The 26,684-nt window shown below is 36.2% G+C and overlaps 1 protein-coding gene across 1 annotated transcript in view; it reads right to left on the bottom strand.

Annotated features, from left to right (window-relative positions):
- The window catches only part of PCDH15 (protocadherin related 15), a 1,265,671-nt gene that overhangs the window by 154,330 nt on the left and 1,084,657 nt on the right, over positions 1-26,684 (bottom strand). The window contains exons 24-25 of the mRNA XM_032845308.1: positions 22,247-22,387; positions 20,320-20,432 (exon numbers count right to left, since the gene is read on the bottom strand). Coding sequence (XP_032701199.1) covers positions 20,320-20,432; positions 22,247-22,387 — 254 coding nt within the window. The remainder of the gene's footprint in view (positions 1-20,319; positions 20,433-22,246; positions 22,388-26,684) is intronic.

Raw genomic sequence — 26,684 nt, 5'->3', positions numbered from 1 at the left:
AGCCCACGGAGTGATGCCCACAATTGTCAGATTACTCTTGTACACCTGAAACTAACACACCATTATGTGTCAACTAACCTTCCATAATAAAAATGAAAAGAAGCAACTTTATTAAAATGCTAACAAATATGTACCAATGAAATATCTGTAATTATACATATAACATTAGAGATCCTCGTTTTGGTGCACTTCTGTGAGGACATGGGGCTTTGGAATTTTATGTATATACTTGTTTAATGTGATAAAAATAATATGATAAGAGCAAACATAATAAGACTGTTACTTAAAAGGTAGGAGGTAAGATGATTTGATCATTATTAGTCTAGGGGTCAAAAAAACTTGGTAACTTTATTGTTTGCTCCTTTATTTATGCTTGCATGTATCTATTTATTTTTAGAGAGGTAAAAGGAGGGAGGGTGGGAGGGAAGGAGAGAATCTCAAGCAGGCTCCACACTGAGTGTGGAGCCCAATGCAGGCCTCAATCTTGCAACCCAGAGATCCTGAGCTGAGTCTAAATCAAGATTTGGACACTTAACTGACTGAGCCACCCAAGCACCCCAAAACTTAGTGACTTTAAAAATTTCCTCAGAATTCAGAATCCAAAGTTACATTACTCTCTTTTTCAGAGCTTATACTGGGAAAGGAGCAGAAAAATAAGTTTATCTCTTTAAATAGTGAAACTGGCATGCAAACATCTAGCCATTCTTTTTGAAGTCTTCTCATAATCTCAACAGTTTAAAGTTATAAAATTATAGGCATAAATATCCCCTTTTCAGCAAGATAAATGATCTCACTGATTTCTATTAATATTTAAATAATATCTCAATAAAATGAACTGCTAATGAATATATGAGAAAAAATTTGAATGCTTTTAATAAGTAATATTGCTCTTGGCTAATAGTGTAGATTGTCTTAAGCACTCAGATTTTCCTGTCCTAGTTCTCAATCATAGAATAATTTTACATCTAAAATAAGGATAATATTTTTCTTTTTACTATTTCTTATACCTTTAAATCCATAGACTTGTTCTGTCTTCATTCAAAAATAACAACCAGGGGTGGGATCACTGTAAGTAGATATGGGCTCTGAATCTTAAAAGAATACAATCACAAAATCATTTAAAGTTTGGTGAGCTTATTTATAGAGGTTCACCCACTCATTCAATAAATACCTATTGAATTCATACTATATGTCTGGCACTCACTAGGCAGTAAAAACACAAAGACAGGAGAGAAGAAATGGATTGTTCCTTCATGAAATTTATCACCTTTCAGGCAAACCAGAAAGTTATATGAAAAATTATAGTAAAATGGGGTAAGTATATTAGTATTAGATCCCTGATTCAGTAATAAACATGGTGCTCACTATTTATATTCTATATTCTTCAAATACCTATAAAGTAACTCAATAGAATCAGGGGCTGCAAGGTTTGGCAGAAAATTTAATTTATATGTACACATAGTAATGATCTCTGAGAAAATGGTTTCATGTTTTGGCTCATTTACCTACACAGGAGTGTCTCTTTTTCCTTTATAGATGAATTTGTGCATTTGAAATTTTGAAAGGTATAAGAGTAAATTTCAAAAATGACTTTAATGTTTTTATTTGTTATTTTCTATTGATTAGATTCAATGTCTTTGGTATGAAATAGTCATATAAAGGTGAGAAGTCACCATAGAATCTTGAAATCTATTAGAAGATCATACAAATAGTATAAAAAAAAGACAAAGGAATACATATATAGAGCATTTGATATTTCAATTTTATTCTCTTTTAATAGTTGAAAAATGCACTACCTCAAATACATGACTAAGTAATAAAATACAGGCATATAATAATAAAAATACACATTCAAGATCTGATGGAATTTTTAGGAAAGAAAGAAGTCATTTTTTTTCATTAAATATTATTCATACCTTAGAAAAAGAGTACACTAATGCCATTTATGAAGGACAGTATATTGTCAGTATTCAATACTGTATTAGATAAATTTGTCACTATTTAGAAAGTGGGGAACTTTATTTTCATTTAAAATTTTGCTAAAGAAGTTGTAATATATACATTATTTCTAGACTTACTTTTTATTATGATCAGGATAACTATAAGCAAAATCCTTTATCCAGCACAATCACCACTATTAAGCCAAAGACAATGAAGCAATAAAAAGGTAAAAAAAAAATTTTCTGACTTTCTTTAAATATTTTAAATGTTGAAATACTTTATTTTTTATATTTTTAAGGATTTTATTTATTTCAGAGAGAGAGAGAGTAAGCAAGAGAGAGAGCATGAGCATGAGCAGGGGCAGATGGAGAGGGAGAAGCAGGCTCCCTGCTGAGCAGGGAACCCCATGTGGGGCTCAATCCCAGGACTCTGGGATCATGACCTGAGCTGAAGGCAGATGCTTAACCGACTGAGCCACCCAGGCACCCCAATGATGAAATATTTTAAACAAACTTAAAATAAGGAACTTACTCTAAGATATATATCTGATCTCAGATTTAACTAATTTTTAAATATTTTTGTATTTGCTTTTTAAAAAAATTGCAGATACCATCAACAAAATGAAAAAGCAACCTATGGAATGGGAGAAAATATTTGCCAATCATATATCTAATAAGGAGTTGATATCCAAAATATCTAAAAAACAAAACAAAACAAAAAGTTATCTGATGAAAAAATGGGCAGAGGGACTATTGGGCAGAGTAGATATTTTTTCCAAAGAAGATGTCCAGATGTTCAACAGCCTCAGGAAAGGATGCTCAACATCACTCATCATCAAGAAAATGCAAATCAAAACCACACTAAGATATCACTTGACACCTGTCAGAACAGTAAGAATCAAAAAGATGAGAAATAACAAGGGTTGGCAAGGATGCAGAGAAAGGGGAGCCCTCATGCACTGTTGGTGGGAATGCGAACTGGTGGAGCCACTGTGGAAAACAGTATGGAGGTTCCTCAAAAAACAAAAAGTAGAATTACCATATGACCCAGTAAAAAGTAGAATTACCATATGACAAAAGGAAAGAAATCACTGTCTTGAAGAGTTCTCTGTATGCTCATATTCACTGCAGCACTGTTTGTCATAGCCAAGACATGGAAATAACCTAAGTGCCCACTGACGGATGAATGGATAAAGAAAAAATTATATATATTATATTATAAAATATATATTATACATACATAATTCTGTCACAAAAATGAAGGAAATCCTGCCATTTGCAATAACATGGATAGACCTAGAAGGTATTATGCTAAGTGAAATGAGTCATATAGGGAGGCACAAATACTGTATGATCTCATTATATGTGGAATCTTAAAAAATCATAACTCAGAACAGATTGGTATTTCCCAGAGTCAAGGGGGCGGGGCAGGAGTGGCTAAAAGGGAAGAAGGTGGTCAAGGGGTAGAAATTTCCAATCTTATTTGAAAGTAGCTAAGAAAGTAGCAATTGAAAGTTCTCATCTCAAGAAAAAATACTGTAACCACATGAGGTGGTGGATGTTAACTAAATGTAATCATTTCATAATATACACATATATCAAACCATCACATTGTGCACTTTAATACAATATTGTATATCAGTCATACCTCAGTAAACCTGGGAAGAATTATACCTAGGTCTCCCCTACCCAGTTCCTTTATCCATCCTCAGTTATTAAACTTGGAACAAAGTTTAAAATACCTAAGAGGTTGTTCTGACAGACAAGACTTTGTGTCAAAATTTCTCCATAAATATGGTAACATATTATTTAGAATCCATTAGCAAAGGGTTATAAACATCCATGTACCAAAGACATCCATGTACAAACATTCACTATACTTAGTGTACCTGCCCAGCAACTTGATTTCTGCTCTTCTTGAGTAATACCTACTTGACCCATTGAGAAATATATATATATATATAATATATACACACACACACACACACACACACACACACACACATAAATGTGTATATATATATATATATAATGATAATCATGTTATCCTGGGAGTCATTTGTAAAACTGAGATGTAAATGTTATCATTTGTAATGGGACATGTCCTTCCATGAAATATTTTCATAAGATATTTTATTTTTCTAATCTATCTGTTCTTCCACTTTTTTTGCTGACGAAGTTAAGAGACTATTGGGCATGGTCAATAGATTAAAAACAGACCACATTTCTATACTTTTCCTCTCATCCAGAGTTTATGTTCCCTTTCCAATGTTTCTAGGTTATTCCCACCATTGCTCTGACCAACAGAAATGAAAGAGAAAGTCATGTGATGTAGCTTCATTGAAGGCAGAGCCTCTGGCTTCAGTCATCACACAGATGGAAGGAGAGCTGCTCTGATGTGCCACGTGGGAAGTCCCAGAGTCACTGATTTAAGTACAAAAAGGACAGAGAAAACCACATGGTGAGAAAGGTCAGGCCATCCCAGCCACTCCTGCTGCAGGACAATGTCCAGGGGACCCTGATCCAGGCAACTCACAGGATCTTCAGAAAATACAAACTATTTTTGTCTTTAGTCATGAACCTTAGAGACAGAGAATAGATAGACAAATACATTCTTAGAAGTGGGGCACCATCGTAAAAACCTAACCACGTGGCAGTGCTTGGAATCTGGCATTCAGGCGTTGGCTGGAAAATAAGGGGCTGCGGATGGATGCTGGAGGAGGGGTGAGCTCACCATCCACTCGGACTGCAGAAGCAATGACGGAATAGTTGTTCAAGTTTGGACAGAGGGCGGCCTTCATTGTGGCATTTCAAAACCCTCAGCACACTTGCCACCTATAGTCACGTGGAAGAGAGGAACCTGGGAACTAATGAGGTGGCAGGTTCAGCTCAGGAGATTTCCTGAAAGAGTTCACCGCTGCACAGAGCAGCCAGGGATGAGAGTGCTTCTCCTGTCCCCATCCCATCATGGCACCGAAGGCAAATGTTTTCAGTTCCCAGGTCCTTGAATCAAGAAGAGCTACCCCTGGGGGAGGTTGTCCACATTTGGATTTAGTTTAAATGATGTGACCCAGAGCTTCAACCATGATGACATCATGGGATGAGACTTCTGCAGATCATTACAGTGTGTTTCTTGTTTCTTTGTTCTTGCATGTGGGAGGAACGGGAATAATGGTGGATGAAAGATAGATTATGGTGTATTAAAAAGACAGAAGCAAGTGTTTTACAGTTAGTTCCATCAAGAAGTGGAGTCTATTTCCCCCTCCTTTGAATTTGGTCTGTCTCATGAATATGCTTGATCAGTAAAAGACATGTTTGTGTCTATGTGAGTATATGTTTTTGTGTGTGTGTTTGTGACTATTTGTGCATGACTGTGCGTGTGTATATGTTTGAGTCTATGTGTCTGTGAGTGTATGTTTGTGCTTGTGTGTGTGTGTACATGTTAGGGATGGACAGGAGTGACTTTCTGGGACTTCAAGACTCAAACTCAAAATACCCTGAGGCTTCTAATGTGTCCTAAAACTGCATGTGGAGGGTGGAAGTCTCCATGAGGAGACAGGCCAGACCATCTCCATGAGAATCTCAAATACCACCCCACCCACCAGCCGGATGTCTACTGGCCAAGGCAGCCCCGAAATCCCCCTCAGCCTGACTATACTTCAGACAGGCTTCTTCCTGACTTGAGGTCCCTGATCTCTCTTTTCTTACTTTACTTTGGAGAACCTGCACTAGGAAAGGATTTCTCAGCCTCCCTGAGACATAAATCTTTTTAAGAGCCTTTTCCTATTTCACAACCCAGGACCCAGGAGCCCTGACTCTGAAATGCAATCAGCAGGGACAATAGAGTCCTATGTCCCTGAGGTTAGGATCCAGACTTTGGTGACAATCGCTACAAATTGTGAAACCATCCTATCATGAAAATAGGAGAAAGTTTGCTTTTATTTTAGGTGGAGGCCATCTACAAACCCAGGTGGCCGGTCCCCGGGCACACCAGCTCTTGACAACTCCCCAGCCCTTGTTTCAGCAGAGGTGAGCTCAGGCTGAGTTCTGGCCTCGCTCCCTGACTGCAGTAGCTTTGCATGGATTCCTCCTTGCCTGTTTAAATTTGTCCCCTGCATGCTGAGCTTTGACAGTAGCATAACTGAGCCTACACGAGATCAGCTAACCCACAGAACCATGAGAAATAGTAAATTGTTGTTTTAAGCTATTACATTCGGAAAGGGAGTTCTGTAGCAATTGATGATTGAAGCACATAGGAAAAATCTCACTTCGAATACAATTCCGGCCATAAATATCCATCCAGGAGTCACCAAGCACTTATAGGCTACCCGTCTTGGGCAAAGTACTGCACTTACACGTACTAAGGATCATATCATTGCTTGACTTGTGGCAGTCCCTATTCACACCCATCGTCCTAGCTTAAGTATTATAGGGTGTCCCCTTTACTCTCAATAGTGCCCTGCTTTGGGCAATAAATCACATGATCTTCACTAACATTAGACACTACATGCATGGATAGAGTTAAGGGGAAAATGCCACTCTCCCACTTAAGAAACCTACATTCTGAGATGAATGTGTACATACTCAGATGGGAGTATGAACTCTATACATACTCAGGTTTAGTTCTTTCTGCTTTGAATTACACATTTTGGGCATTAATATAGTAATTCCTGCTTTCCCTTGTTTGCAATCGCCTCGTGTATCTTTCCCTGCCACTCTCCTAGTGTGTGCATATCTGTGTGATTTGGCCTTGAATACATTGTTTAATGGCATTGAACCACACGTGGAAAGTTTACCAGAAATGACACAGTATGAGACGAGGATGAAGCGAACAGCACAGCTATTACGCTCCAAGCAGTCTGGAGATGAATGACTCCACCATTATAATTGGGGATAAAAATGCTGTGATTGCAAATCAACATTTAAATATTTATGTGTGAAAATCTATTTTCCCCATAGAATGTGGAAGCAGAGCGATCTTCCACAAAATGCCTCTGCTTATGTCTCTTGTTTAACACCATCTTCAGATTCCTCCGTGATAATGAACCAAGTTGGTAAATTGGTAATGGGGCTCATAAGAGCCTTCACCATCTGACTCACCACCTATGAGTCTCTCCCAGAGATCCCTATGCTCTATGCTAAGACTTTGACTTCAAGACATTCTAGAAGCACACGATAAGTAATTTGACTCAGTGTAAAGCTCTTGTATGTTTTGTTTTCTTGCTCAATAACAACGATCATTTTATTAATTTCTGCCTACTACGTAGATTATAAGATCTCTGAGGACAGAGACCATGTACATTTTGTCCACCATTATTATTCCTAGCACCCTGTATCTTCTCAATACATATTCATTGGCAGGATGAAGAGAAGAACAAATGCCATTTGAACACAGCAGTCATTTTATCTTGTCTGTACATATTTTCAGTGTTTGTTTTCTCCAACAGAGAGATCATGAATTTTAGAGAGACCATATTTGTGCTTAAATTGAAAAAAAAAAAGGGGGGGGTTGTTGAATACATTAATGGACAAAAATGCCAGGTGGATTAGTTTAATTCAAGGAGAAATAATTTTAATTTTTCAGCTTTATCTATCTCATCCTGCCCTCAACTGAAACTGCAGCTCACAGAATATTCTGGAAACTTCTGCAAAGAAACAAGTTGACTACAGGATCACTGAGATAGAAACAGGCTTCGCCAACAACTCTGTTGTTGATTCATAGTGAAGATCAGGAATGTCAGTGTGTAGGATTGTATTTCTACATGACAAATGCAGAGGGAGTTATTTTGTTTACAAAAATGGGTCAGTGATAAAATTAAGGATAACAAGCCATATCTGGTCATAAAAAACATGTATCTTTAACCATCACATACATATTTGAGACATTATTGTTTAAACTAACATTCAAACCAGAAATCCATTCTACATGCTGCAACTAGAGTGGTATTTTACGAGGATTTCTTCTTCTTTTTTTAATCAAGAAACTGGTGATGGTTTCTTAATCAATAATGGTAAAGAAATGGGCTTGTGACATTTTGGTTTGCTTATTGTCTTCTTTACCTTCCATACACCAAAATTTGCCTTTTGGCAATTTCTCCTCTCTACCTCTCTTATTTTGATAATATACTAACTGTATATTAAAAGTATATAAAATAATATTCTACAAGAAGTATAGTCATCTCCACTTCTTCCAATCAGAAGAGAAAGCTTTGTACATCATCACCTGGCAGAAAGCCACAAGACAGGCAATTAGTATGGCCTCTTTTCTGTGTATAAACTCTTTCAGAACAAGGCCTACATCTTAAAAAAAACTTTTGCATGGCCAACACCTGGGATAAGCCTATTAAGTAATAATATCACAATTATTTATTAAGCACATGTTCCACACCAGGATCTTTGCAAATCTTTTTCCTTCACATATAAAGTAAGTATTGTATCTCTAGGAAAGCTGGTCTCAAGGAGTTTCCATAACTTTGTCCAAGTTCAACCAATGTCTGATATCCAACAGCCAGGCTTCAAACCTTGGTATCTGTTGTGTTGTATTGCCTCAGAAAAATTTGCATTAACAATTAATAAAATAAAAATAACGTGACCTATTATATGTTGGACTTGAATGAAACACTTTCCATAAATATAAAGTAATGGAAGAGGAACAGCATCAGTAATAACATTGTTTGTGAAAACTTGCTTCAAATTCTAAACTGCTCAAACTTGAATCCTTTGTTGCTGGTGCACTGGCTTCACTCTGCTCTGTGAACAAATGTCAGACTCTACCACAACCTTGAGGATGTGGAGGAGAATTATACTCCATGTGGATGCAGAGGGAGCCTGTGAATGCTGAAATGAAGGATTGCCAGAGTCATTCTTTCACTAGCTGAAGATGCAAAATCTATTATCTTTGAGGCAAGATTTTAGTAGCACCATAAAAAGACAGGAAATGTTATGTTCAGGTAAAATCAACTCTCATATTGGACAATAAATCTAAATTAAAATAGTAAATAACATAAGCAAACAAGTAAGGCTCTCTGCATGTGGATTTATTTTATATTAATAGCTTTACTCTTTTTCATTTTTTGAAACTAAGATGAATAGTTCTCCCTAAACTATTGTACTTATTGATTAAAAAAAAAAAAATCTTTTCTCAAAATCCCAAGTGCAAACTTGTGTGGTTTACGGAAGAATAATGCAATGTTCCTCAATATAAGGTAAACTTAATTCTCTTGAATAATGCAATGCTAACTAGAAATGCTCACTCACCATTTCCTTGGCCATTCTGATAACATTGTTTTCATTTTTCATAGTATATAAAAATGGATTTCTGGATTTTTAAATTACACTTTTTCTGTTTTTGCATATCAAGAGGTGAACTGTTAATCCTTTTTAGTTTTATAAAATCTACTCTTTTTATTCTTCAATATAAAGCCTCCTGAGAAACTTATTTTAAAGATAAGTTGTATTTAAATTTTTGCACTGTTGTTTGTTACAAGATTAATTCAAATTTAACAACAAAGTATCAATTTTTTACTTTAATACAGAAACTGAAAAGATTATTTTCTTTATTCAAGGTATTTGAATTCTTAAAAGGTGTCAAGATATTTATATGTGTAATATTCTTATTTTGGATTTAATATATTAAATTTGAATAATACTGGAAATTAAATATGACTCAATATTTTTCTAAGAGTTAGCAAATATCAACTTGTTCAAGAGGTTCATAAAAATACCCTAGCAACATTTGCCCCTTCTATTTGATAGACATACAAATATCAATTTTAAATTTGTTTTTTTTATGGAAAGTATATTTTAAAATACATGAATCCTTAAAAATGAATACAAATGTGGCATTAAATCATTCAAAGTTTAATAATCAATGTTGATACACTTCTATTTTAATAAATGCCAAAGGTATGTCTATATTGGTAGCATATTTGTTTGGAAAATTTGTAAATAATTGTCTTTGGTAAAATTTTTGGTAAATTGTGTGAGGTATTGCATTTCCCACTCAAAATCAATATTCACATTTAGACTCCATGATCTATTCCAGACACACTGACCTTTCCATGATATTTACCTCTAGAACCGAGGACAAGTGAGTCCCTGTGTATTCAGTCCATCATTCTGGGATGAAGGTCAAATATTCTTCGAATGCTAACTCACTTGACCTACAGGAGTCTATGTATTCTTAAGTTATATGCATTTGAACTACTGTTAGGATTTTGATATTTCTGTCTGGATTAAATGAAAGATAGATAAAATATATTTTCTGATTATGACACTATGGTTATTTTCCAGAAGATTCAAATAGAAAACTTCTTATCAGATCTGGCCATGTGGTGGCAATGAAAGTGTGTCCCCCAAATCTCCAAGTATAGGAAGCACGTTGACCAAGGTTCTCTTGTGCTCTGAAGTTTACTGCTCTTTATATGCAGGCCATGCTTCTTTGGGGCTACTTTCAGAACATCACTGAGAAAAGTAGAGATATTATGGTGGGTCCCTTCCGGGGAGACACTGAATTTCTCCAATGTCAGACTATGATTTGAGGGCTCCCTGATCATTATGTGGAACTTACTTAAATGACATAGAAGTTACTTCTATGGCACACTAAACTCGGATGTTCTACACAAACCTATCTCCCTCTTCCTTCCTTGAGGTCAGAATGAATGAGGTTTGAAGCTTCCCTAGTCATACCCTGCTTTCTCTTCATTTCTTCCACACAAGTATTTTCCCTAAAGAACTTGTTACATTTCATCTTGATGACTGATTGCTAGAGAAAGGACCAAAATGAACACAGAACAAGGGGACTAAATTAAAAAAAAAAAAAAGGAGTATTAGTATTTCAAAAGTTATGAATTAAATTTAAAATATCTATGAACATTTAGGAAAAAAAAACAGTTCTGGGAAAAATTAAGGCATTTAAAAGATGTTAATATAGAATTTCAATACATAATAAAATAGGTACCAATATATAGACTTAATAAAATAAAGAAAAATGAATTGAATAGATTTAATACACATTAATTTATATAGAGACAAAAAAGATAATCTTGAGGCTATAATTAGCCATTATTTAACATTTTAACAAGGCAGAAGACTTTGTCATATGTTGTAATATATACTAAACTAGTATGAGAAACTGGAATTAACATATCTTTCAGGTCAACAACTACATAGTGAATATCACTCTTTTTTTCCACATTAATGTCAGACACAGTCAAGTTCACAGAACTCTTTTTCCCAGTAAAAAAAATCCTTGTCAAGATACCTGCTAATAATTAATAGAAGAGCATTATTTGTCACCTGTCTTAAGTAATGAGTTTAGCTCAGTTTCAATCAAAGAGAAGCAAAGTGGCATGTCCTCTTTAGAGGACATGCCACTCTAAAATATTCCAATTTGTTCACAGACCTGTATCCCTGGGGCTAATAATACATATATGTTAATGCAAAATAAAAAATTAAAAAGAATATGCCAATTTGACATATTGATTATTTTGAGCCATAGGCACTCAAAAAATGGGAAATGCAGTGAGAGGCTTTCTGTGAGCTCCCCTTAGCTGTTTAAAGCCAGTCTCTCCAAAAGAGACTCAGTTGTCAGAGATTCCCTCCCCAGGAGTTTCACTGACCAGGAAAACTGAATGACCACAGAAGAGGGCAGTTAAAGAAGATACCACAACCAGGGGCACCTGGGTGGCTCAGTGGGTTAAAGCCTCTGCCTTCGGCTCAGGTTATGATCCCAGGGTCCTGGGATCGAGCCCCACATCAGGCTCTCTGCTCAGCGGGGGGTCACTTCCTCCTCTCTCTGCCTGCCTCTCTGCCTCCTTGTGATCTCTGTCTGTCAAATAAATAAATAAAATCTTAAAGAAGAAAAGAAGAAGATACCACACCCAGACAAACCTTACCACAATTATACCTGCCCTCTATTCTTCTAAGAACCCACTCATGTTCCCTAAAAATCAGTTACTATTCTCTGAGAGGCCTATATCTCCTGTCCCCTTCCTCTGTTAAGATGATATTTAATCCTGAATCCAAAAGATGGATATTAAATATCAGGATACTTAATCCTGAATTCAAAAGATGATATTTAATCCTGAATTCAAAAGCCACCACTTTGAGTTACTCATTTTTCCTGGGTATCTCCCATGTACACATGAAGTATATGTGCTAAAAAACTCCTTGTTTTTCGTTTGTTACTGTGTCCTTTTTTACAGGGGTCTCAGCTAAGAACTCATAAGAGTAGGGAAAATTAATTTTCTTCCCCAACACAGACATACTACTTGAAAGAGGAGGCAAATGCTAAAATTTATGAAGGTGTAGAGAGAAATGTATAGTCTATAACTTAAAATAGTTAAAACTAATTAAAATAATAATCTCAACATAAGGCATAAGTTCCCAACGTCCATAACTATCTAAAGATTGAAGGGATGAGTTCCTCACAACGGAAAAAGAGACTAGTCAACTTTGTGGCAAGGATATTAGAAAAAGCAAGTATTAAACTATTACACTAAGTGATTCCTATGGTCTGTTTTGTCCATTACATGATAGGCCTTTGAAAACAGGATTTTTATTAAGATTAAGAGATTTCTGGGACACCTGGGTGGCTCAGTTGGTTAAGCATCTGCCTTTGGCTCAGGTCATGATCCCAAGGTCCTGGGATCAAGTCCCATATCAGGCTCCCTGCTCAGCAGGGTTCCTGCTTCTGCCTCTTCCTGCTGTTCTCCCTGCTTGTGCTCGCTCTCTTGATCTCTCTCTCTCTCTCTCTGACAAATAAATAAAATCTTAAAAAAGAAAAAAAGATTAAGCTACTTTTTTTTTTTTCCTGCTTACAATGAGAATCAGATTGTGGGAAGTGGTTTGAATTAAGATATGAGTTTGCATATGGGCATAGAGATACTTAATCATCTGAAGAGTAATGACTCAAATCTAATTATTATTTATGTGAGGTAGGGGCTAAGAGTTGGACTTAAAGAAGTCCAGCTGAAGAGACTTTTGAGAAGCGAGAGGTATTTTAACAATCAAGGATTAAGAGATACCATTGACTCTTTAAGAAATTTGTTTCAAGGAAAGGGAGAAAAAAGAATGAAGAATGATGATCTGAGGTATGCAAACTCTAAGTGACCAAAACTTCTGACATTTCCTTGTCTGTCAAAAAGATAATCTGGAAGACTCACATAAAACAGGAATGATGCATGAAAATGGAAATTTGTTACAATTGTGAAATGTTGGGGTGTGTGTCTGCTCCTAAATAATATGAATGCTTATTTATAATTGTATTTATGTATATGTATGTATTTATATATATGTATATGCTTATATATAATTGTATTTATAATGCTTATTTATAATTGTAATATTACAAAGTCTGAAGAGTTATATATTCTACAAATTTTGAGAAGAACTCAGTGTTTTCTGGAAAATTAGGTGTTCATCCAATGACAAAAAGATGAAGAAAACTGATGTCTTAATTTTCCATTTAACCTAATTAAATGACTCAAGGAGAGACTGAAGAGGTCATGAAATGAACAAAATAAGTGTTTCAAGTACTACAATCACCAAAGGGACCAAAGAGAAATAGGCACACACTTATCTTAAGAATTACTGTAAGTCTGGCCATTATAAAAGTACACATATATCTGTATGGGGTAAATAGCTTTCTCATTATGAGATTCCTCCCTCACTTAACAATTACTTGAAGTTGGCCCATCAGGGAACAATTTCAGTTCACAAGATTTGAGGAAAAACAAAATCAAATCTTATTTCAACACATAGAAAGTATTCCAATGTTTAAAATTAAAAATAAGAAAATAATGTGAGAAATTTCTCCTCTAGTCTTGACAGGCTAAATTACTTCCCTTAATACAGGGTGGTCTTTTATAAAATCTTTGAATAATTTTACAAGCTGGATTATTTCTTTTTCAAAGAACCATTAGCAGAGAGTGAGGAAGTTTTTAGATGGGAATAGGAAAGAGAGACATAACAATATGTGAAAGGAGGGTTTGGCTTTTTGTTAAATGGCTGCTTTCACATTGGTTAGCTAATCTGCTAATTATCTGTCATCACAAACTTAGCTGGCAGTCAAGGAGACTTTCCCTTTAGTAAATATTAAAGGATTTACTCTGATGTTTATTATTTGCTGGTTCCTACTTATACTTTTATAATTTTAGAAAAGGTAATGATAGGTCTATTTCTGCACTCCAGCAACAAGGCAATTACAATAGCTCAATATTGAAACGTTTTTAATTCTGGAAAGAGAGAAATGGATTTTTTTCTCTCTATGTAGAACCTGTACATTGGAAAATGTTTCACCAAATAGTAAATGTTTCCTCTCAGATCTCTTGGATGGTCTCCACAAAGTGAGTTTACACCTCATAACTTTCACTTACACCCCCCTTTTCCTTTTCTTCCCCCCCTTTCTTTTTCCTTGTGAGCAAGACAATTATACTTCTCCGGAACATGGATAGAGTAATGAATTATAATCAGATAACCAAACGTTATCTTGAAGTCTAGAAAGGTTTGGCTGGGAATATGTAATACTAACATTTGATATGCTAAAATCACTAGAAATAACTTAAAACATTCGAAAACGTCCATCTGTGATTTTCTTTGAATTCAAACAAACCAAAAAAAAAAAAAAAAGGTATGCATTCTCTTGCTACTTTAAGAGGAAGGCAATCTATTTCACCAATACATATTTAAGAATAAAATATTTCTGTACTATTCCATGGGTTCATGGAACCAATTTTGTATATTCTTAACATAACTCAAGTCATCTTAAGATGACCGCAGTGATGAAAACCTGTAACTTGTCTGAAACTACATGTTTAATGTGCTAATTATCCACCCATACTATTTTCCCTTTTTCCCCAGTAGGAGAGGTGGAAATGAGATACAGCTGCCTAGCAAGGGAAGAATTCATCCACCCATTCAGAGTTGGCTGTGGCCATTTGCCTTGAGTTTCAGGAAAGAACTTGAGCTGAGGTGAAATTTGCAAGCCCTAATTCACTTGCTTCAGGAAATCTCTGCTTGTGGATTTTCTGCCCTTGGCCCCATTCCAGGGACTAACGCGGCAATCACTGGGATAATTCTGAAACAGGATGTTTAGGACAGAAGATGCTAAGTTGGCTTGGGTTGCTGATGACAGCACGGAAGAATTGTGTGAAGAGTTACCACCAGCTGAAACACTCAGTTTAGACTCTCATGTGAGTAAAAACACATGAGTTTTTGTTCTCAAAACTATTATAATACAAGGGTTTCTTTCTACCCCAGCCTAACCTACTCTATTTAATCCTTTTAACCAAGATTTAGAGATTTAATGATATACCATTCCAAACACAAGAAAATTGGATTGGGGAGGTGATCAGTTTAAGAATCCAGTTCAATATTCTACAATGAACGAATATTTTATCTTTAGAGGCTTTCTTCACACCTCGTCATTTGTTGAAAACCAGTTTTTCCTAAGGAATTCAAGAGTCGTTATTGGAATGAAGGTATTCCCAAGATACGAACATATGTATCTCCGCTTGTCATAGATCCCTTACCGTGGATCTCTGCTTTCCATCTGCAAACCATGAGCATTTTCCAACCACAACAAGGACAGAAATCTTGCTTATAGCTTGGTGTCCCCTCTGCCCCCAGAATGATCCCATGAGATTCCACCAGGAGCAATTTTGTAATGGAAGTAAAACTTTACCTCAACCCTTTCGGGGTTTTTAGGCTGGGTCTAAGTATTAAACTGACATAGGTCAGATGAGTAGGAGAAAACATTATGTTTATATAAGTTATATGTGACAGGAGAGGCCTTGTGAGAAAATGAAGAGCCAGAGAAATGGCAAAACCTTCATACTTTTGTGTTAGGATGAACAGAGACAGGCCATTGTGGAAAAGTAAACTATAGAAGGAGGCTGAAGTGAGCTGTGAATTGTTTTAACAAGGCCTGTCTGTATCGCTTCTCTTGGCTTTGACTCCTCATTAAAGAATGTGTTTTTCCTCCTGGTACAGAGAAAGCATTTTTCACATGAGTTTATAGGTCCTGCTTTTGGGAGGAAAAGGGGAGATCGGAATGTCCTTCTTACAGGTGTTGTGTTTTTAAGCACTTTCAGCTCAAAATACTCCTTATGTCCAAGTGGCATATTCTGCCACCCTTGGACTCCAGCGCAAGGGGACTGAGGTCCCATAACATATGCAGCATCTCTGGGATTTATGTGTATTTAGCCGAAGCAGTAAATGATTTTGAAAAAAAAAATTATGTATATTTAGGACATTCCTAGTTAGGTAGCACTTTCCCAATCTGTGATTCAGAGGCCTGGGCTTCTCTCACATTCCTACAGTTGTCAACATATGGCTCCCAAGGGTCTCTTGGTGTGTTTTCCATTTCACCTGTCCATACAGGCAAAGGTTAGATCAGGCCAGGGAATAGTGCAGACCGTCGTGTTCCTCATTTTATTGTTCAGAACTCAGTCCCATGGCTCTATCTAGCAAGCAAGGCTGGGGAATGAAATCTAGCTACGTGTCCAGGAGGACGAAGAAAGGAGCGGGAGGCATCCAGACTCTGGTATATATGTCAAAAATCTCCAAGAGCAAGGAGAGGTAATGAAGATCAGCCTTAGGTCTCTTATCTTTTTTTTTTTTTTAAATAGTTCATTCCATACTTCAGGTCAAATGTAAACTTCCTTGAACATTTACATTGAATTATTGGGACTTATTCAAAATAGAGTGTGTTCTGCCTGTGTTTGATATGACTTTTTTATTATTCAAGTTTTCTAAGGATCTTATAAAAAAGAAAACAATCCTGTTCAATGCCCAAGTCCTACTGAATCCATTATGCTAATTAAGTCAATTCTGAGGACTTTCTTCATAAACTATAAGATGCAACAAGGATATCAAATTGCTTTTATGTATCAGAGTAACAAATGGACCAGAACAGTCAAGGGCACTATTTGCAAATGTTAGAAATGTTTTTCTGGAAGGTCAGAAAATTCTTCCCCATGTGCTCCTGTGACTCCTCTTAATTTTAGCACCAAGTAATTGGCAGTTTTCTTTTCTTCTCTAAGTTAACAACTTTATTAATAGAATCTATTTGCAGTTGATAGTTCTTTGCAAAGAAGGTACGAAATGGTAAATTATTCATTGAACAAAACATTTTTATTTTTAAAAGTGGCATAAATAAAGGCAATTTTAAAAAGAAAGCTAAATGAGCAATGCCCTGATGAGATCTATGACCTTGGCCTGAATGCCACAGTATTTTAGCTAAAAGAGTTAATAAGCAACGTGCTACAGAAGTCTGGAGGCTTACAGCTAATAATAGGAAATGAGCTGCGCACGAAAGCCAGGAGAAAGGGGACAGCATTTACTGTGTTTATTCTCTCTTTGGGGCTTCCGACGAAGGACTGTACAGGATGAACAGAATTCTGTTCAGCTGAAGATCTGAGGGATTCCTGGACCCACCCCAAATAGTAAGTACATTTTTTGTGAGCATCAAATCCAGGTAAGACGGTGAGAAACACAGGGAGTTTATGTTCATTCTGGTTCCTGAGAAGCCATGAACACATCCAGGGACCATGAACACATCCAGGGAAGGTCTCTAGAAGCAGAAAACTGCATGTCCCATAGCAAAGAACTGGGGTTCACAGGTTGCCATGCTGGCCAGAGGAAGGTATTGGTAACAATGGACAGAAGGAAGAAAAGGGCCTTTCAAACAGACTGACCAGGAATTCTTACTGTTTTAAATAGAGTTTACATATGTGTTATGTAGAATTTTCTGGTAAAATTACATTCATTTATTGCTTGAATATTGCAAAGGAAGCTTTTCTTTAAAGGTTTTATTTATTTTAGAGAGACAGAAAGAGTGCATGAGCAGGGGGAGGGACAGAGGGAGAGAATCTCAAGCAGACTCCCCACAGAGCATGGAGCCCAATGCAGGGCTCAATTCCACGACCCTGAGATCACCACCCTTAGATCAAGAACTAACCTGAAACCAAGAGTGGGATGCTTAACCAACTGAGCTACCCAAGTGCCCAAGGCAGCATTTTATAAAAGGAAAACACTGCTTGGTTCACTGTAGTAAATGTTTCCAGACACATCACCTGCCTCCTCTCTCCATAGCTTTGTCCTTGCTTTGAAACTTACAATTCTTGGTAAGTTCTTAGAAATTATCAAAGCAAAAACAAAAACAAAAACACCACAGTTGGCGCACCTGGGTGGCTCAGTGGGTTAAAGCCTCTGCCTTCGACTCAGGTCATGATCTCAGGGTCCTGGGATCTAGCCCCACATGGGGCTCTCTGCTCAGCAGGCAGCCTGCTTCCTCCACTCTCTCTGCCTGCCTCTCTGCCTACTTGTGATCTCTGTCTGTCAAATAAATAAATAAAATCTTTAAAAAAAACCAAACACCACAGTTATCAAAACAATAAAAATCCACATTTTAGAATATGATCAAGTATTGTGTGAAATCTTCATTTTTCTTGAGCCTCAAATAACATTACATAATGTCTACTTTGTCTCTACATAGACTAAACTACCAAAATATCTTGGAAATCAGTACATCCTCCCATATTGTTTATTCATATGTGTATGTATGTTAATTCTTCAGCATGGAACATCCTTTCATATTTTTGTGGAGTGGTTAAGCTGTATTTTTTTCTCAAGATACAACTTAAAACTATGTGTGTTTAAATCTAGTAAGGTATTTCCCCAACATACTTGTTCAGCACTGATCTCCTATCATTGTGTCTTCATACTATATCGTGCTGTTCAGACAATGTTTAGTTTGCATGTGTGGCTGTGAACCCCTGGAGCTCCAGGACAGGATGCCGTTTAATGCTATGTCCAGAATAAGGAAATGGTAAATATGTAGTATGTGGCGAGTCTCCTTCAAATATGTGTGGGAAACTATCTCTTATGGGTTTGAACATTCGAATACATGTACATTCATGTTTTCACTTAAAACAATATCATGAAAGAAAGTTCTATATTTTTCAGGAAAGCATTATAAAATTTTTCACTCATATGCAATCATGAAGCAATCATAAAATACAGTACATTTAATTTTATTATTTTTTAAATAAATTCTACACTTCCTAAGAATATCTGTCTATTGGTCTATCTATCTATCTATGTATCTATACACGTGCTTGGACTGAACTGTGTCCCCCTAAAATCAATATGTTGAAGGCTTTAACCCTCAATGGCATAGTATTCGAATATGAGGCCTTTGAGAGGTAATTAGGTTTGGATGAGGTCATGGGGGGGGGCTAATCTTCGGATGGGCACCCTTATAAGAAGAGACACCAGGGAGCTTGCTTTGTTTCATGAGGACTCAACAGGGACACAGCTGTCCCCAAGCCAGGAAGAAGGCTCTCACCACAACCCAACCGTGCTGGTGCCCTGACCTCAGGCTTTCAGCCTCTGGAACTGTGAGAAAACAAATTTCCATTGGAGTCACCTGGTCTGTGGGATTTTGTTATGGCAGCCTGACTTAAGACAGTATATATACTAGCTCTATAGCTATAATACATAATATATATCATACCCATAAACACATACACACATACATTCTTTCTTTCTCTTTCGCTGATTATATGAGAAAAAATCATTGTAGATTTGTGTCAAATTATGTATCTATCTGGCAATAACAAGAAATGAAATGTTTACTACTTCTCGCTATTGAGATTAATAATTAGTTGCAGTTTAAACCCCAAAATATAATGTTGTATTTTTCAAAGACTGCATTTTTTTTCAAAATTTTATTTACTTATTTATTTATGTGAGAGAGAGACAGAGAGAGGAAGCCAGCAGGGAGATGGAGAGGGGACAAGCAGACTCCACGCTGAGCACAGAGCCTAACGAGGGGTTCGATCTCACCATGCTGAGATCATGACCTTAGCCTAGATCAAGAATTGGATACTTGGGTGCCTGGGTGGCTCAGTGGGTTAAAGCCTCTGCCTTCGGCTCGGGTCACAGTCCCAGGGTGCTGGGATCGAGCCCCGCATAGGGCTCTCTGCTCAGCGGTGAGCCTGCTTCCTCCTCTCTCTCTGCCTGCCTCAATGCTTACTTCTGATCTCTGTCTGCCAAATAAATAAATAAAATCTTAAAAAAAAAAAAAAAGAATTGGATGCTTAACTGAGCCATCCAGGTGCCCCAACACATTAATTATTTTTAAAGGCTCCATTATTCATGAAAGCATTACTAAACTGATATTTTTAGACTAAATTATCATTTTGACTATATTACCATTAAAAACAAATATAATATTAAGCTAATTTAGAAAAACTTAAATGAGAACTAGAAGGTCATGTCATTGATCAATTCAAATCACCTCAGTTTTGAAAGGCCAAAACAGAGCAACACAAAAACCTTTGCACATTTTACAAAAACAGATAGAAATCAGTACCTATATTCCTCTTGCGTGAAGCGTGGAATTTCTCCAGGATGTAAGACGAGAATTTTCACTGTGGCGCTGCTGGACATCACAGGATCACCCTCATCAAAAGCAACAACCACCAACTTAAAAAGTAATAAAGATTCATGTTAAAGAGGATTAGCAAGAAGCAAGTAAAACATCATTTTTAATCACTGGACTGCCTGGCTCCAGGAGGGGGAGCAATGATCACTTTCTCACTGTCTTCCATAGAGCAGTTACTGGACTGCTGGGATATGTTACCTATCTTCTCACATGCTCTTCACAACAATCCCACCAGTTGGGTGTTTTTTTTTTTCTTCTTTCTTTCTTTCTTTCTTTCTGTCTTTCTTTCTTTCTTTCTTTCTTTCTTTCTTTCTTTCTTTCTTTCTTTCTTAATTTCCTAGACAAGAAAACTTGAAGTGGAATTACTAACGCTATGATAAAACACTCCAGTAAAACAGGTATGTGATACTACATCTCTCCAATGATTAAACTGATTTCTCTCCCACAGTCCCACTGGTGCCCACAGCAAAAACACAGGCCATTATGAGCACCAACACTTATTTAAAAAGTGTTAAATTCAGTCACATTCATAGCAAAAAGCTAATTAGTTTCCTTACAAAAAAGAAATTAATTTTTCCTGTGAATTAATTGTCTGCAAGATTACAGGGCAGAAATACTTCACTCCGGAGGATAAAACTGGAAATCTTTACAGTTTAACAGAGTTGGAGATACACTCTCTTAAAAACATATAAAACCAAGTTCATACCATATAGTAGAAACTGTTCAAATGATGCAAACTGCAGAAAAGCTTTCATCTCAAGATGTCTCAAGTAATAATATTTATTACTACAGCATTGTTTATAATTGCTCTTTTTTTGATAATGTACATTATATCAAGAAGAATGCTTCTATTTAAGAAATGTTAAATATTTACAATATTATGTGTTTCTCTGGAATATGTCATTTTGGAACCTGCAGGCTACTAATTTAAACCAGTTCAACCTAGACGAAACCATAACTAAGGATCATCCTTGGGCCCATGTTTTACCCTTGGGTTAACACTGAACCAAGAGAACAATTGCTCCCAACAGTGCTAGGATCATGTGAGGTGTAGTACTCATTGACACATGCGAGGTTAACGAATGAGGGCATTTCCACAATGGAGGGTCAAAGGTTTTATACACAATGAAAAAATTATTCTAAGGAATTACAAAAATGGAAACACTCAAACATTTAATAAAACAATTATTTATGATAATAACGAAGGGTAGTAATATTTCAAATTTTCCTGAAGTAGAACTTATCATGAGTACATAAACTTGACCCAATAATCTTGCCTCTCAGTACTTATCTTAAGGAAAAAGAAAATCAAGGAGGTGGCAAATAATATTTGTGCAAGGAGTTTCACAACAGCAAATATTATTACAACAAAAACTAGAAACATCAAATCCAACAACAAAGTGTAAGACAAAAAAAATAATAGCACATTCATACAATAGAACATCATTCAACCATTAAAATAATACCATTAACAGTATTTACTGTCATGGGCAATATATTACTCAGTTAAAAAAAGCAGTATGAATAATAGGATCATATTAGTGTCAAACACACACGTGTATACTTGCATTTGTATGGAATGTCATCATAAGGATAGATATTAAACTGCTCAATTCTAGTTATCCACAAAATGTGAAATATCAATTCTGTGTGTGGTGGTTGTTTTTTTTTTTTTTTCTTTTCTTTCTGCTTAACTATATTTTCTAAGTATATTCCTGGTAAAATATATATTATTTTGTAATTTTTAAAAAAAAATTGAAAGGAGAAAAATGGAAACATGTACGGTCATCTGTTAAACTGTACTCTCAGAAGTTAAATATCAAACAGATAATGGTAAGGAAAGCATTGCACTGACCTTAAAAATTGTTGTAGGCTCTTCGTTAAGATTGACTCGGGTTATTACTCTTCCAGAATCTTCTTCTACGTCAAAAATACTGGCAGGATAAGGAAACTGGGCATCATCTACTCTGTACCTCACACGGCTTGCGGGCAATCCCTAAAATGAGATCATATATTATTAATTCACTTTTGCAAAATGAAAACAAAGGGTATTGATGGCGGCAAACTGATGTATAAAATGCATGGTCGTCTAGAAGTGAAAAATTGTATTTAGCACTCACACTTCGAGGTCTGGAATACAGCAGAATCTGTTTATTTTAGATGACTGCCCCTGAATCAATGAAGTATCTTCACTACCTGTTATTGAAAATTATTTCTGTGACAGAATAAATTAATGTTGCTTTGGGTGTCTTCTCTTCCACTGTCCTTTAATTATAGGAGTCTCACCTGACCTAAAACCCATGTCTGCTTACTCTTTTACCTTCTGAGACAATTAAAAATGGTGTTCTTTTATCGTGCTTATTTGAACTATGACACTAAGAGAATGATGGAGCATGGAGGTCTGTTGTAAAGTGGAGGGATGGGTATGGAAGTGGAGGAGACAAAACTATTTACCAGCTGCTCTGTGCTGTTAAACATGCTAGTTTTGTGGGTTTTTTTCATAAATAAATTAGTCCTCACAACAATCCTTTAGGAAAACATTACTAATGATGATGATAGTAATAATAGTAAAATAATGATAGCTAACATTTGTTGAATGCTTATTATGTCCAAGAACTATACTAAAGATGATACATGTAGATTCAACCGTCCATTTTTTATTTTTAGTTAATGAACTTGAGGCTTATAGGGAGTTAAAGGATGTGGAATTGTCCCAGATATAGAACAAGATAAATTGGGATATTAAATCTCTTAGAACACTGAAAAAATAAAGTTAAATTAAAAAAATCATTAAAAAAGGAAATTAATATTTGATACATTTTTAAAGACTACAAAAAATAGTCAAAACTGACTTACTTACATTAGGGTTTACTTTGGTCTTATTTTGAATTACATGAAGTGACACTGGAATTACATAATCTTCTCTGTGCATAAGTCACCCCTCAGGTGAAGTAAAGAGTTTGGGCACAGAGCTGGTATGTGGTAGATTTGATCAAAAACCTGAACCGACACCATGAAGGAAAGCACTCCCAAGACTCAGTCACAGGAATATCTACCTTCTCTACCTCTATTTTCAGCTTCTGCAATTTCTTCCAGTCTTGTGCCTCTAAACAACTTCTATGTGTTTATAATTCCCATTTACATTCCAGCTACACTCCCCCTTTAAACTCCAAAGTAATATATATATAACGGTCAGCTTAGATGTTCTGTTTTTAACTCAGCATATCCCAAACCAGCATCCTGATTTCCTCTCCCAAAAGCGCACCATCTCCACACTAGATCAATGGCCCTACCTTTTACCAAGTTGGTACATCTGAAAGCCTAGAGGTGGCCATTGACCCTTCTCTTTCTCTTGGACTCTACAACCAAACCATCCTGAAGTCCTGCTAATAGCTCAATGAATGCATGCCTGATGTAGATTATTCTCATCTCTATGCACTTGTTTCCTGCAGTGGACTCCTAATTGCCTTTCTGCTTCTATTCTATTGAAGTTATCTTTAAAAATATAAACCTTCCCTGAGATATAAAAATATAAACCACAAACTGAGAGCTTTCCCCCTAACATCAGGAATAAGAACAAGAATGTCCACTCTCACCACTTCTATTCAACATGGAACTAGAAGTCCCAACCACAGCAAGTAGACAAGAAAAAATAAGTAAAGTAACCAAATTGGTAAGGAACAAGTAAAACTTCCACTATTTTCAAATGAGTTGATATTATATATAGAACCGTAAAAACTGCAGCAAAATACTACTAGAACTGATAAATGAATTCAATAAGGTCTCAGAATACAAAATCAATATACAGAAATCCTTTGTATTTCTATATATTAATAATGAAATAGCAGAAAGAGAAACAAAGAGAACAGTCCCATTCTCAACTGCACCAAAAACAATAAAATACCTAGGAATACTCTGGAAACTTTAACACTGATGAAAGCAACTGAAGGCGACACAAACAAATGGAAAGGTATTCTATGCTCATGGATTGGGAGAATAAATATTATTAAAATTTCCATACTACCAACAAACTACAAATTTCATACACTCTCTCTCAAAACACCAAAAATATTTTTCACCAAACGAGAACAAACAATCACAAAATGAGTAAGGAAGCAGAAAAGACCTCAAATAGCTAAAGCACTCTTAAAAAAGAAGAACAAAACTGGAGGCATTCCAATCCCAGATTTCAAAATATACTGTACAAAGCTATCAAAATCAAAACAGTATGGTACTGTCACAAAAACATAGATCAATGGAACAGAATAAAGAGCCCAGAAATAAACCATTGTTATATGGTCAATTAATTTTTGACCAAGGAGGCAAGAATATGCAATGGGTGGGGAACATGGCTGGCTCAGTCGGTTAAGCATCTGACTCTTGGTTTTGACTCAGATCATGATCTCAGGGTCCTGGGACTGAGCCCTGATTTGGGCTCTGTGCTCAGAAGGGAATCAGCTTGAGGATTTCTGTCCCTCCCTCTGCTTGTGTGCTCCCTCTCTTTCTCTAAAGTAAATAAATCTTTAAGAAAAAGAATATTCAATGGAAACAAGTCTATTCAACAAATGGTATTGGGAAAACTGGACTACATTCTTATACCATATATAAAAATAAAATAAAAATCGATTAAAGGCTTAAATGTGAGACCTGAAATCATAAAAATCCTAGAAAAGAGCACAGACAATAATTTCTCTGACATTGACTGTAGCAACATTTTTTTTCTGGATATGTCTCCTGAGGCAAGGTAAACAAAAGCAAAAATAAACTATCAGGACTACATCAAAACAAAACCTTCTGCAAAAACAAAGGAAAGGATAAACAAAACTAAAAGACAACCTACTGAATGGAAGATGTTTGCAGAAGACATAATCAATTAAGGGTTAGATAGTATCCAAAATATATCAAGAACTTAAGCAACTTAACACCAAGAAACCCCCCAAATAATTTAATTAAAAATGTGCAGGAGACATGAACAGTCACTTGCCAAAGAGACATAGATGGCCAGATACACATGAAAAGATGTACTAAATCATTCATCAGCACAGAAATGCAAATCAAAATTACAATGAGATCTAACCTCTCACCTGTCAGAATGGCTTAAATAAAAAAAAAAATAGCAAGTGCTGGTGAAGATCTGGAGAAAAAGGAACCCTCATGATCTGTTGGTGGGAATCCAACCTGGTGCAGCCACTGTGGAAAACAATATGGAGGCTCTTCAAAAAAATTAAAAATAGGGCTTCCTGATGATCCAGCAATTCCACTATTAAAATTACTGAAGAATACGAAAATACTAACTCAAAAAGATATATGCACCCTTATGTTTTTAGCAGCATTATTTACAATACCCAAGATATGGAAGCAACTCAAATGTCCACTGATAGATGTAATTCTATATTATATACTGGAATATTATTCAACTACAAAAAAGGATGAGATCTTGCCATTCGTGACAATATGGATAAACCTAGAGGGTGCTATGCTAAGTGAAATAAGTAAGAATAAGAAATAACAAATAACCATATGATACACTGACATGTGGATCCTCAAAAACAAAACAAATGAATAAACAAATGAAAAGCAGAATCAGACCTATAAACACAGAGGACAAACAGATGGTTGCCAGAGGGAAGGAGGTTGAGGAAGGCAAAATGGGCAAAGGGGAGACACAGGCTTCCAATTGTGCAATGAGTAAGTCATGGGGATGAAAGGCATGAGAGGAATAGAATCATTGTAATAGTGTTTATGGTGACAGATGGGAGCTACACTTGGGGTAAGCCCAACATAAGGTATAAAGTGAATCACTGTGCCATGCAACTGGACTTGTGTGACATTGTGTGTAAAACATACTCAAATCTAAAAATTTTTTTTTTAAAAAATAATTATAATGGGGGCACCCGGGTGGCTCAGTGGGTAAAGCCTTTTGCCTTCAGCTCAGGTCATGATCTCAGGGTCCTGGGATCGAGCCCCACATCTGGCTCCCTGCTCAGCAGGGAGCCTCCTTTCCCCCTCTCTCTGCCTGCCTCTCTGCTTACTTGTGATCCCTCTCTCTGTCAAAAAATAAATACATTTAAAAAAATAATGATAATGGCAGGAGTTGTTAGTGCTCCATTTGTGTGCTTTACTACATTATCCAATAACATGCATTTCATGTGTTCTCACGTGTATGCTTACAAGAAACCCGGGAGTTGGTATGACTAGTAACCATACCTTATGCAAAGACAATCAAGGCTCTTAAAGGTAGCACATTTCTGAATTTCCTCAGCTAGTACATGTCAGCATTATTACTCAAATGA

The sequence above is a fragment of the Lontra canadensis genome, unplaced genomic scaffold (genome assembly GCF_010015895.1).
Source record: "Lontra canadensis isolate GAN:19392208 unplaced genomic scaffold, GSC_riverotter_1.0 scaffold162, whole genome shotgun sequence".
Classification (NCBI taxonomy): Eukaryota; Metazoa; Chordata; class Mammalia; order Carnivora; family Mustelidae; genus Lontra; species Lontra canadensis.
This window is presented reverse-complemented; position numbering and strand designations above follow the sequence as displayed.